We start from the raw sequence: 13,920 nt of genomic DNA, 5'->3' as shown, positions 1-13,920 counted from the left end.
GTCCGCGTTTTTCGCCGACGTTTTACCAGACGTTTTTCTGCCTTCACACCCAAGCGATTTTCACTGACGATGAGCCGAGTGAGGTGCAAATTCACTCCCTGGACATTAGATGGCGCCTAATACTACATAGATATATCCCGGTACACAAGCTGGCGCAGCGAAACTTTATGCTTCTGTCTGATCTGAAACTGCAAGGAACTCCGACACCTTCATAAACCTCCACAGCTTCGATGCATCTTCTTTTTGTGTTTACCTCTTCAACGTGCTCTGCAAGACCATTTTGTGCTTGAGCGCCACCAAGTCGTGTTTTACTGGAACTTCAGCAGCCCCAGGCACGTGAACAAAAGCGGGAATCTCATTGGTTGGCCAACTTTTAACGCGCCACATCAAACCAAAAAAACGTGTCCGAGGGGGTGGAGTGAATGGAAAAATGAGCTGTGTTTAAAACAGTGGTGAGAGGTCTACAGACACTCGATTTTTATATTCTCTTTTTCAGAGTACTTACATTTTAATTATGTATTGGTATATAAAAACAGTTTAAACAAATTTGTAAAAAAGTTTTTTTAGATAATTCCTGCCTATCCTGCCTTTAAGGCTGGCGCTTTACGCAGGTTTGTGCACACTAACATTGGTAACATCGATAAAATGTCTTCCAAGCTTTATAGTATCTGGCGATAATGCACCTTAACTGAAGAATAAGAAGCTCTTGGCTGATAACGAAAGCTAGTTTTTATAGTATATACTGTTTTCAATATGGATATTTTTCTTAAAAAAATCACATCTATTACCTTCAGATTGTCTGTAGCGACCCCCTGGGATTTTTGTGCTTCAAAGTCAGAAGTTGTTTCCTGATCTAGGGCCCTATAATTTCCGCGATCACGGAATCGCGGACGGAGTCGCGGAATAGGCTAATTAACACGGAATCAAGTATTAACGCGGAATTTTGCGGAATTTTACATATTTTGAATAAAATTATGTTTTTGTGTGGGAGACGAACGTATGATCATTTACATTTTAATCATTAACATTAAAGGCACACTCTTTTTATGACTAAAATAAAAGTAAAGGGTAAAAAATATAATTGCCAAAAATTAAAACGGATAAAACTGAATTTGCAAAAATTAAAACGGAGAAAACGGAATTTGGGAAATAATAAAACGGAATTTGGGAAAAAAATCAAACGGATTTTATAGGGCCCTACTGATCCCTGTTTACTATCGTTACAAAGCTTGGAAGAGCCAGGAAAATCGAATATATTCTAATATTCTAATATAACTCTTTTTTGTTTGTCTGAAACGAGATAATCATGTACATTGAGGATGGCTTGAGGGTGAGTTAATCATTTTTTGCTCGAGTATCCCTTTAAACCAGCCAAGACCAGCAAACCCATAGACATGTATAAAGGCTAGATGTCTTACGGTGGAGTCTCTAACGACATCACCTGGCGGCCATCTTACCCCAGACAGCTCGCTCACTCGTAGCATTGAGTTTAATGGTGCAGGTACTTTTAAATGACCATAACTTGCTCAATTTTCTACCGATTTTCAAACGGTTTGTTTTTTACAAACGTTATTAACGTGGCTATAATTCTGGATGCTCTAACATGTTTAATGAATTTTTTATTTATTTTTAGTATAAGTATGCAGTGTCATAGGTACATCTATGACGTTTATAACTAACAAAACCGTTTGAAAATCGGTAAAAATTAAGCTATGGTCATTTAAAAGTACATGCATCATTAAATCTCAATTCAACGAGTGAGCGAGCGCCCTGTGGTAAGATGGCCTCCAAAATGCGGACGTTCCACTCAATTGGCCAGCAGCGAGGGCGAGACATCTAGCCTTTATACATTTCTATGGGCAAACCTCCTTAAGCTGATTTTGTGCATTTTATTCAGTCATTCACCCTGACAGCGCTGAACACAAAGAACCTAACAGAGGAATCATCCCTAAAATACACATCAATCCCACAATGCTCTGAGGATCACGTAACACCTAAAATCCCATGAGACCGGTGAAAAACGCATGCTCAGACACAGAGGGACGTGAGCTGGTTTCGCCACCCACACTACAAGTTCCGCTTTAGTGAAAGACACAAGAGGTTAACCGTACATCATAGAGCAAACATGATGGAACAACACTTGACTTGATGCATTGGTTTCAGTCACAGCGGCTTAACATTTTCACCCATGTATATGTATTATCTTCTCTTTTTTACCATGTTTATCTCTAAGAGCAGCTGTACGTGTCACGAACGCAACACGGATCAGGGTGAAGGCCAGGAACAAAACGCTCTTGACATATTAGAAATTCGCAGCGATAGCATTTCCTTACCGTTCGCATCATCTGCCGCTTCTGACGCGAGGCCTACCGCGAGCAATGCAAATAAGAGACGCCGCGTCAACAGGCGGCTTGCTGTTGAGTAAAAATAGTACTAAGGCAAACCAAGCTCGATCAAGGGCACAGCGGCGAATGGGTGTCACATCTGATAACGGGGAGAACGGAGATCGAAAACGAGAAATGGGGAGTGGGGTGTGAAGTGGGGTTATGCTCGCCTCAAGGCTTTTCCGGAAAGCGTTGTCTCTGGTGTGGCTAGGGTTGAACTTGAGTCGACCCTGCTGTTCATATCAATTTTGTATGAAGTATGTGGGGGGCTTCATTGATATGACTGTTGGTCCTGGATCATCTGTTCATTTTTCTTCTCGCCACGCGGTGCTCAGACCTTTAACACCTGTGAACTGCCCTGGAGACCCGTCTCTGGCTGTGGTAACCAGCTTGTGTTCCAGGGGAGCGATCTCTCTCCACACACACACGCACACACACAACCGCTTATGGACCGCCAGCATGGGCACTTTCATTCAACAGCTTGAAAGGGTTTTTCATGCACGCAAAGCTAAACACAAGCTAAATATAAAATTTTCACTATATGAAGAGTTTGGTTCCAAAACGCGATAAACGCCATTTTTGAAAAAAATGAGTTACTGCCAAAATCAATATTATATCAGGTCATTAATTAAAAGTTCATTCTTAATTTTACGCAAAATCCAATATCCGCCGTGTTATTCTGTCATCTTTTCTCCCTTTTTTCCCAAAATGCGATAAACGCCACTGCTCCTTTTTTACAGAACGCAATAAATCCATTTCTGATATTACAGCCCACCAGCCACGCAATGTAAACAAACAATGGCGGACGCGCTGAGTACACGGAGTCCTAGTTTTCCTCATCTACTTTGTACTTCGTGATCAACAAACAAAACAAAATAATACTTTAATTGCATCACTAAACCTGTGATGGTTTTCTGTGATGGGAAAGAAACGTAAGCCATCAGCATCTAATAATTTCCCTGAGAGGCACTCGGGAGACGGGTGCTTGTTCTCCCGACAGCATCAAGCTTCTCATGCTAACACATTGACCCCAGAGGATCTTATGAAAAACTTTACATAATTTTACTCAAAGTCAACGAAAATCGAGCAGGACCAAAACATTTTACAGCTGATCTCTGTGAAAGACGTTAAGCGAAGACGTCAAGTAACCGCAATGACAGTGATCTTAATATGACAAAGTAAGTGTTTTGATTAATGACATTAATGTTTATATTTTTAATTAGTGTGTACAACTAGTCAACTAAATGAATATAACATGGCAAAGATGAATGCACATTTATATAGGCTATTGGTTCAATAGATTTATAGCATTTTGAATAAAAACTTGTCATGGATTTATTGCATTTTGTGGAAAAAATAATCCGTTTTTATAATAAATCTTTGAAAATCAACTTATGGATTTGAATTTTTTATGTTTTTATAACCTAAAGATGCTATGTGAAAGTTTGTAACAGAAAATAGTTGTTTTCATCTTGTCACTTTCTTGGTATAGAAAACACGTTTTTACCAAAATTTGTCAAAATGGATTTATTGCGTTTTGGAACCAAACTCTTCATATACTTATGATAAAATTAAGCAACATTGTTAAAATCAAAGAGTAGGCTATAATGTGGGTTTAATATGGCTTTTAGTTTTTTATTACAAGGCTCTCTGCAAGGCTTAATTCTGATTGGCAAGTGGTGACATTTCCATATACTGTAACAAGTACTGAAAACCAGACATGAAAGTCATTTTTGCAGTGTGACAGGCACAATTTAATACTAACAAATAAGTGAAACATAAATATTCATAATATATAACATATGTGAGATTATATTTTCTAATGGCATGTTCGTCTTATTTAAACGTTGTGTCTTGGCCTGAAGCTGCTAAGAAATAAGTTTTCTTTGTTTGCATTTGTTACAAATGAGCTAATAAAATATTTCTAGTCAATATTTTGTGTTCAACAATTTACTTATGTTGTAAGTAGCAGTGGAAACATGTACATCCAGCCAGTTTTCATCAGGACAAAATCCCTTCGGGGTGATACATGACCCCTCTGCTTCGCGTCTGGATCTGGATCAATCTGGTGGGGTTTATTCTGGGCTACAACTGGATGTACATTACTGCTTACTTAAAATGACTTAAAATGATTAGACTTTTGAATAGTGTCAAAAAAATGAAAAATTGTGTCAAAAATGTAAAAAATTAGAGAAATCTTTGTAAATGGGGATTTGAGAACTTATTCAATAACTCTGTTTGCACCACGCTCTTCCGTTACTGGGTGTTTTTTGAGAACTTATGAAATGCGTACACTAAAATGTTTTAGTAAAAAATACATACATGTAAGTGTATTGCTCTAAAAATAATATATAAAAAAGTAGGGGTCGACCGATGCTTTTTGGTCTGATGCTGATAATTACAAGCAAGTATTGATAACCAATATTTTGAACTGATGTACACTGTATGCCTGGAGTAAAATGAAAATGAATGTCAAAATTAAGATTAACAAGGACTCTTACAAAAACTTCCTTTAAAGGTGCAGTGTGTAAATTTTAGCGGCATCTAGTGGTGAGGTTGCGAATTGCAACCAACAGCTCAGTCCACTGCTCACCTCTTACTTTTGAAACACATAGAGAAGCTACGGTAGCCACCACCGGACAAACATGTCATTGTCGGGGACAACTTAGTAAAAAAATTTGTCCGTTAAGGACTTCTGTAAAAACATGGCGGCCCAAAATGGCGACTTCCATGTAAGGGGACCCTCGGTGTATGTAGATAAAAATGGCTCATTCTAAGGTAATAAACACATAACGGTTCATTATGAAAGGTCTTAATACACCCCTGATAATATAGTTTTGAATATTATTTTGCATTTCTGTCAAGAGATCCTTTTAAAAATTACACACTGCAACTTTAAATGTTTTTACACAAATCTTGAAATTAACCGTTAACTCTTTCTCCGCCAACATTTCACTGCATTATGTATGTGACAAATAAATCTGAATCTGAATCCATTGACGAGTTATCTCGTCAATTAAGAGAAAACGTTTTCCTGCCAATTACATGTTTTTACGACAATTCATATTTCCGCTATTATCCACTAGGTGGCACTTTTACCCAACTTTTTAAACACTGAGCCCTGCTGAAGCATCCACTGATCTAAAAAACAGTTAAAACTCTGTGTATGTGTATCATCCTGAATCTGAACTCTAACAAAAGTCCTTTACAAAAATGAAATGATCTAATTTTTATATATCTCTTTTTGTATATTTGCTCAAAATATTGTATTTTTGAAGAAACCTCCCCTTTTTTAAAAACAATGAAGTTAGGATTTTTATAGCAGATGGTCTGTTCTTTCATTTGATATGTGAACCCAGTCTCACGGAGTTGCGTATAAATAGCACAAAGTGTAAAACTCATGCAATACATACACCAAATTCCACGTTGGCGTGCATATGATACGCCACTCCTTCCCATTCACTTAAACGGTGCATCTTTTTTGTCGTTTTATTTATTGGTTTCTCAACTTTTTTGCTATTTTTTACCATTTTCGCTTGGGTTTAGGGTTAGAACAACTTAATATTAAAATGACATCCTAACCCAAATCCCAATTCTAACCCCAACTCCAAGCTTAAATATCGACAAAACATGGAGAAACCTGTACATTAAATAACCTCCTTAAGCAAATCTGAAATCTAAATCCAAGCGAAAATGGTTTAAAAAACAGAACAAAATTGAGAAACTAATAAATAAAACAACAAAAAAGAAGCGCCATTTAAGTGAATGGGAAGAACCGGCGTATCATATGCACGCGGCACGCCAAAGTGGAATTTGGCATATGTATTGCACGATTACACTTCGTGCTATTTATACACATCTACATGAGACTGGGAAGGATATATTGTTTTTTTTTTTATATTTAAAGGAGAAAATTTTCTGGAAGGCATTCAAATTTTGTAAAAATCATAAAAAAGCTGCCGTTGGCTGGAAACTTTTTTTTAAACCGCTGACGGGGAAAGAGTTAATAATATCATTAGCTCTTTTCCCGCCATTTACGAGTTATCTCGTCAATTAAGAGAAAACATTTCTCTGCCAATGACGCTTTCCTGACATTTTTTTGGGCAATCTATAATTCCGCTGTTATCCACTTACCTAATTTATACATAACTGAAGCATCAACTAATTTAACAAGTTTTAAACTCTGTGTATGTTTTGATAATCATTCTGAATCTGATCTCATACAAAATTCCTTTACAAAATTGCAATTATTTCAGCTTTTGTTCAAAATTTTGTACTTTTAAAGAAACCTACCCATATTTAAGAGGTTATAAAAAGAGAACAAATGAAGATAGGATGAACCTTTTTTTTGTTTTGCTTGTTTGTTTGTTTGTTTGTTTGTTTAAAAGCAGAGGGTCTGTTCTTTTATTTGATATATTTGTATGTTCATATATTTATAGAGTAATTTAAATTACGCACATCTGCTTCATTTTACCAGGTGCTGGATCAAAAAATATATATCACATATTAAAGAGAAAATCTGCACACTGTTCTTATCCCTTTATTTATAAAAATTAAAAGTGGCAACGTTTCAGTCAAGAGATCTTCATCAGGCATGCTGTATATTTATAGAAGAAAATTTTCCTGGAAGGCATTTTGTGAAACTTTTCTGAAAATCACAAAAACTGCAGGGAATGAGTTAAAGTCCATGTAAAGTAATATTAATTATACCACGGGTCTGTTAAATGCTGTATTCTGACTGGTTGAGAAATGTTCCATGGGTATGCATTATTTTTCGATAACCGCACACCTAACTTTTCAAATGTCTTAAAAATAGGCACCAGAGCAATGTTTGTGGTAACCGTGGTATAAGAGGAATAATTGACTCCGGTTATTTAAAAATTTGAAACATCGCGGTGTAGAGATGGGCACGTCTAACGTGGCATCAATGATCGATCACGAAAACGATGATCATGTGAGTTTATTTATTTATTTATTTATTGTGGATATGGCGGCATTTGGATGTCTGGTTAGCGTTATAAGCGCATGTGGTAGTAAAGACTGGGTCTGGAGATGCGTGTTTGACGTTGTGTCGAACTACGCAGACCGGCGTATGACATCAGTAACATTACCATGTGTGATTCATAAACAAACAGATAACACCGCAACAACAACCCACCAATCTGCGCAATGTGCGGCAGCCCGCCGATCCTGTGAAGCCGGCCACACCTCACAAAACTGAGGCACTATGGTTTAAAAGGATGCCGTGATTTTCGAAAAACAGTCAGTCAGGTGCAAAATGTACAGCGCCGTCAAAAGTTCAACGAGTTATCATCTCATATTTAAACATCAATGTCAAGAGATACCAAAGAGCCACACGAGCATAAACAATACATCTTGACGGAGAAGGGGCCGACCCGACACAGCTAATCGCTTAAATGGTAGCAAAAGACTTAAAGCTGCTTGATGTTATGAAGCTTGTGCTTTGACTGGACGTGTTTAAAAGCGCACTGTTTATGATGCACATCCACAAAGGGAGTTAAACTTTCTGTACATAATTTAGTTGGAAACTTAGTTGAAGTCTTGCATTTTATGCAGATAGATGCACGTTCTACATTTATGCTGTATAAAGGCTTAATATTAAGTTGAGTGCGTCATATAGAAAGCGCTTCAGTTTGCGTTTAACCCTTTAGTTTTACTTCATCACGCAGCTATTCCTGTAAGAGGTTTAAAAACATTTAATTCATTAATAATCTAGTATGTGTTCATTGTTCTGTCATTTTAAGTTTTATTTGAGTGTTTTTAATAAAAATATTTTCATTTTCACCATGACGTGTACGCTCCGCCCCTTTGATTGCACCGCCCCCAGTTAATCGAGTACTTGTTCTTCAGACCTATGGATTAATCGAAATGAAAAAATTACATAAATACACATCCCTACTGCGGTGTAACGGCCAGTATTTTCTAATAATTCAATGGCCTGTCGTCAATTATTCCTAATGTGTTCTGAGTTCTCGGAAAAAAAATTCTTAACCACCCAAGCATATTTGAATGATAAAAAGCAAGTAAATAACATAAGTTATCAATGTCTTGGAAAAACAGGCAGAATTCTTTGTTCTCAAACAGTGGGGGCATGTCTGCTGTCAGCACTAAAACAACGCCCACTTGCGGAAAAGATGCCATATCCTGCTCAACTTTGAATTACGGCTACAACCTGAATGGAAGCTTGTGATTGTTTTAGCCCCGCCCAAATAATCCTGAACCCAGAAATGTGGAAAAACTGTTTAACGTTCCACAATTCAGTACTACAGTGGTTCACAGTCTTTGTAATGTGTTTCAGCAATACATCATCAAAAGGCTAAAAATACAGTAGTAAGATGCTATCAGACTGAAAAGTCCCTCCCCCACTACCACCGAGCCACCTCCCTACTCACCTCCCTTCTCGAGCTCATCCTCATCAGCGCGTGTGCACCAGTATTATTGTGAACGCATACTTAGCAAGAATACTTAGATTACTTACATAACACTCCGAAACACAATCAATGGTTGATAAATCACAATTACCTGTCGAGAAGAAATGTGGCAAGCTCTGCATCCAGCTTGAACCCTTTAAAATTTCGTAGATTCCTGCACCTTTCAAATGCTGGTCCGATATTGATCCTAGTTTTATTACGGTCACGGTCGCTTTCTATCTTTGTTTCCTTCTTGTCATTGGTTGTTTTCCTAGCTCTGGTTGTTAACCGAGGAATCAGAAGTTTGTTAGTGAAAGTTATCTTCGCCATTACGCTGCGTTCAATCCAAACCGCTTGTGAACTTCAGGCGGATTCACGTGATATTGTAACGCGCGTAAGGGGGATCTGTGGCGCGTGCAGGTACTGTGATTGACAGGCAGATTTTACACAGCCCTGCGCTGATTGGACCAAATGAACCGGCCTGCGCTGATTGGACCAAATGAACCGGGAGCGTGGATTTTTGCAAAACAAATAACAGGCTCTAGGTGGAGCTAGAAGCGCGGGTTTTTTCTTAAACAGTCTAATTTATGTTGTTCTTTTGGAGCATATGTTGGTTTCAGTGAATATGATCAAAAAATATGATCAAAATAGTTGCCGACTGCAGCTTTAATTTTTGATGTTAATTTTTAAACAATTATATGGTCTTTATACCATGGCATTAGGCTTGTAGTTGTATTCAGAAAAAAAACACATCTATTAAAGGAACCCATTTTTATGCAAGGATTCATGTGAGAGAGCAGGTGTTAAATCTCTTAATAGAACTTAAAAGCTTGGACATTTTGAACCCAAGGCTTTGATGTATTCTTTTAACCAAGTACCCTGTCATTTGCACAAATCTTTTTAGCAGCAGATTCATTTAAACGTTGCCGAGTGACTCACTTCAAAAACATATTGGTGTCTGCGATCGTGGTTCATTGAAGAAAGTCTTACGGATTATATCAAATCTTTTTGGCAATTCACCGTTCATATCTCGTGCTGCCACTAAGCGCGGGGATTTGATGAAGTTTGTCAAATGTTCTCGCTTGGGGTTTTCTGTCAATATTTTTGCCGAGGTGTCAGGAAACTTTGGTTGAGAAAAATGATATTTTGACAGTAAAGGGAGCAATCGCCACACACTGTTCAGGCTCAGGCCTGTGAGATAGTGGAGAAGTAATTTAAAAGTGCATCTACCTTCAGTTTTTATGAACCTCGTGGTTGTAGCGGGGCAATTTATTCTAGAGAGCTGACAACTCAGCTTCCCTACTCAATAGCAGGAAGGAGCTGGCGTAAAGCACTTCAGCTCTATTTGCACATCAAGAGAGGTGTGCAGGTTAATGCTCCGGCAGCGCCTCTGTGTGAAGCTGAGCACGGCGAGAGAAAGAGCAAAAAGATGATTTGAAGAAAGCGAGAAATGCGCAGGCCTACAAAGCGTACAGTACGAATAAACATCACTCGTATGCCTTGGATCAGCGTGGGTCCCTTAACAGAGGTGAGCCCACTGTATAGTGATTAAACCGAAAACGAAGATCTCCACCCGAGACACTCGATGTATGCCTGCTGAATGTTTCTCTGTGCAAAAGTCAAAATAGGAAGGCATTTTTGATTATCTATTTTCGGAAACGGGAAGCTTGTTTTCATCTGCTTTTGAATAAAAGATGCACATATCGCATTCAAACAACCTAGTTCTGTTTGAATTGAATGATGCATGACACATGTGGCGTGCCGCATGTTTAATTAATGCTAATATGTCGATGCATTCGTTGCCGTTGAGACACTTCTGAGGGAACCAGGTGTAAATGTAGCAGTTTTACGACTCCTCTGTTGAAATGGATCCGGCACCGGAAAGCGAAATCTATAACCCATTAAATTAAAGGAACACTCCTGACTGCCCATTGATATCAGATAATGCAGATGTCCGAATTTGACACCGCCTATATCTAATCTGTGCGTACAGGCTGCTTTTTACACAGCAAAGGGGAGAAATCTGCGAAATCTGTATATAACAGTCAATAGATACTAATAATATCATTTAGCGCTGCACGAATAAACACCCTTATGAATGACTGGTGATGCAGAATGATTCAAATTAAAGTGGGGAGGAAGGATGAAGATGAGAAGAGTGAGAGATACAGCATCATACCTGTACTGTGGTGAAGGAATGCTTTTAGCATCACAGGTCAGAGTTGCTTCTTCCTCCAATGAGCCGACCGTGAGATCGCTGGGCTCCATCCGCCATTTTGGGCCGTTAAAGGATTTGTAATCCAGACACTCTGAGAACAATTTATTCAAAGAACAAAACACGTAAATGTATGCTGCATAAGAGTACAGTAGTTTACACAGAATTAATCAGATCAATGTAAATCGTAACAGACTGATTCATGTTTAATTTAGATGATTTAAAGGGATAGTTCACCCAAAAATAAAAATTCTGTCATCATTTACTCACCCTCATGTTGTTCTAAGGGCTTGTGCACACCAAAACATTTAAACACGGCCGAAAACGTCTGGACAACGCCGAATGCCAGCTGTTTTTCAGCTGAGTGCCAGCTTTCTTCAGCTAAGCGCTTTGGTAGCTCTGATACGTCAGCTGGGAGACGTTTGGTTGCTGTGATACTTGTCCCGCCCTTCCTCCACTGTGATTGGATGGCCGTGTGAGAACTGACATTGACGAGTGAATATTTTTCAACTCTCTGCGCCCAGCGCTGAACGCGAAAAAAACCGCAGAGCGCCGGATTTCAGCGCAGAAGAAAAACACTAGCTGCTGGCTTATTTTAACTCATTCACCACCATTGACGAGTTATCTCGTCATTTATGAGTTAATATTTAACTAATAAATATGCCTTTCTGGACGAATTTCAAAGTGAAAGTGTAATACCGCTTTTATCCACCAGATGGCGCCAAACCGAATTAATTAAAAACGGAAGTTAAAAAGATTTAATGATTTATTTTAACTGCCTTTATGTTTGATAGTCATTCTGAGTCTGATCTCTAACATAAATTCCTTTACAAAAACGCAATTTTTTAAGCTTTTTGCTCAAAATGTTGTACTTTTGAAGAGAAATATCCATATTTCAATAGTTAAATTAAGTAGAAAAAGTAAATATATAATGAAATGTTTTTTTCCCCATTTTGTTTGTTTGTTTATTGTTTGTTTGAAAGCAGAGGGTGTGTTCTTTAATTTGATATAATTTTTATGTTTATATATTTATAGAAAATAATTTTTCCTGCAAGGAATTTTGTATAAATTTTGTTAAAATCACAAAAATGCAGGTGGGCAACTTTTCTCAAAAAGGCTGGCGGTGAATGAGTTAAAAATGCCGAGCTTTCATTGGAAACAATCGAAAACATGCGCCGGCCGTGAGCGTAAAAGCTTTGGTGTGCATGCCCCCTAAACATGTATGAGTTTATTTATTTTGTTAAACAAAAGATATGAAGAGCTCAATGCAAAACCCCCTAAGTCCGTCTAACATGTTTTCTTGTAAATTAGCGTTTTTATTAGACTCGATTTAGTGGATTAAGTGGATTTGAAGTGGTATTTGATGAACATATAATATATAGTATGCGCAGAGAGCATTCAGTTAACTCTTTCCCCACCATTGACGAGATAACTCGTCAATTAAGAGAAAACGCTACCCTGCCAATGACGAGTTTTTCCGGCAATCCCCATTTCCGCTATTATCCACCAGGTGGCCCTTTTACCCAACTTATAGAACCTGGAAGTATTCCCTTAGGGCAAACAGTTCAAACTCCGTGTATGTTTTGTTTATCGCTCTGAATCTGATCTCTATCAAAAGTACTTCCGAAAAATGGAATTATCTAGTATTATTGAAGAACCTACCCAAATTTGAGAGGTGATAAAAAGAGAACAAATTAAGGTAGGATAAAACTGTTTGTATTTGTATTGATATATTGTATGTTTATATATTTAAAGAAGAACATTTTATGAAAGGCATTAAACTTTTGTAAAAATCATAAAAAATGCTGGTGGGGAAAGAGTTAATATCATTATCTTATTTTTGAAAGAGGTGGAGTTTAGCGGCATTTGCATATGAGCTCACATTTTGTAGGCCTGCAACTAATGATTCCTTTCATAATCGATCAATCGGGTGATTATTTTTTTGATTAATCGACTAATCTGATAAAAACATAAATATTTACTTAATTCGATATTTCACTTATTATAGTTAAATAAGTGTAGTCACGTGTAGAAGTGTACTCTTAAAAGTGCAAAAGCCACACACTGCTACAGAGTTTTCTAATTTAACCATTTTGATATTTCAAAGGGACTGTAAGTAGGTTTTTTAAGTGATTTATTAATCATAATCAATGTCATTGGTGTCAAATGATTTCTGCCAGTGATCTGACTTTTCTTTGTAAGCTTAGAATTTCTTCTCTTTACTTACATTGAACGGGTAAGTCCAAGAAGGCATCCATATCGTCCCGCCGTATTGATAAACTATAATAGCAGAGAGGGACAAAAAGCACTAGCCTACCAACTCATTTCCACAACGCGTTTTCATTCAGAACACTTGAACTAGCTGAAACGGACAAGGAGATCAGCGATTACACAACGGCTATCGTAGTTGCAACACGCATTTGGAAAGGCGAGGCGCTAGAGAGCAATGTTCGTTTGAATGCAAAATACAATTTCACCACTAGATGGAGGTAAATCCTACTTATTGCCCCTTTAAGCCTTAAATAAAAAAGTTTGTGCAGCTTTTAAATAGTAAAACATCTTTAAATGGAAATTTTGCCGCAGATTACCGTAATAAACTCATTTTAATCTTCAACTTTAGACCTTGATAGGTATTAACATTATTTGTTATTATAAAAAATAAGCCATATAATATGAAAGTGATATACATGCAATGTTACAGTAATAAAAAAGCCTTACTTTATAGTCTATTTTTATGAAAACCCAACAACAATTAATACAAACTCACTTATATTAAAGGACGAAATTAAACGTTTTATTAACCAATGTTCTTTTGCGCTATGCTTCTGTCATAGTCCTGTCAGGGTTGCCAGATCCACGTGGCAAAACCAGACCAATGGCCATTGAAAAT

The 13,920-nt window shown here is 37.6% G+C and overlaps 1 protein-coding gene across 2 annotated transcripts in view; it reads right to left on the bottom strand.

Moving 5' to 3' along the window:
* The window catches only part of cntn3a.2 (contactin 3a, tandem duplicate 2), a 116,266-nt gene that overhangs the window by 63,608 nt on the left and 38,738 nt on the right, over positions 1 to 13,920 (bottom strand). For both annotated transcript variants that reach the window (XM_055188235.2, XM_073875003.1), the window contains one exon: positions 10,995 to 11,124. In XM_055188235.2, the coding sequence (XP_055044210.2) occupies positions 10,995 to 11,124 (130 nt within the window). The remainder of the gene's footprint in view (positions 1 to 10,994; positions 11,125 to 13,920) is intronic.

Source organism: Misgurnus anguillicaudatus, chromosome 13 (genome assembly GCF_027580225.2).
Source record: "Misgurnus anguillicaudatus chromosome 13, ASM2758022v2, whole genome shotgun sequence".
Lineage (NCBI taxonomy): Eukaryota > Metazoa > Chordata > Actinopteri > Cypriniformes > Cobitidae > Misgurnus > Misgurnus anguillicaudatus.
The sequence above is the reverse complement of the archived record's forward strand: the minus strand, read 5'-3'. Positions and strand labels throughout refer to the sequence as shown.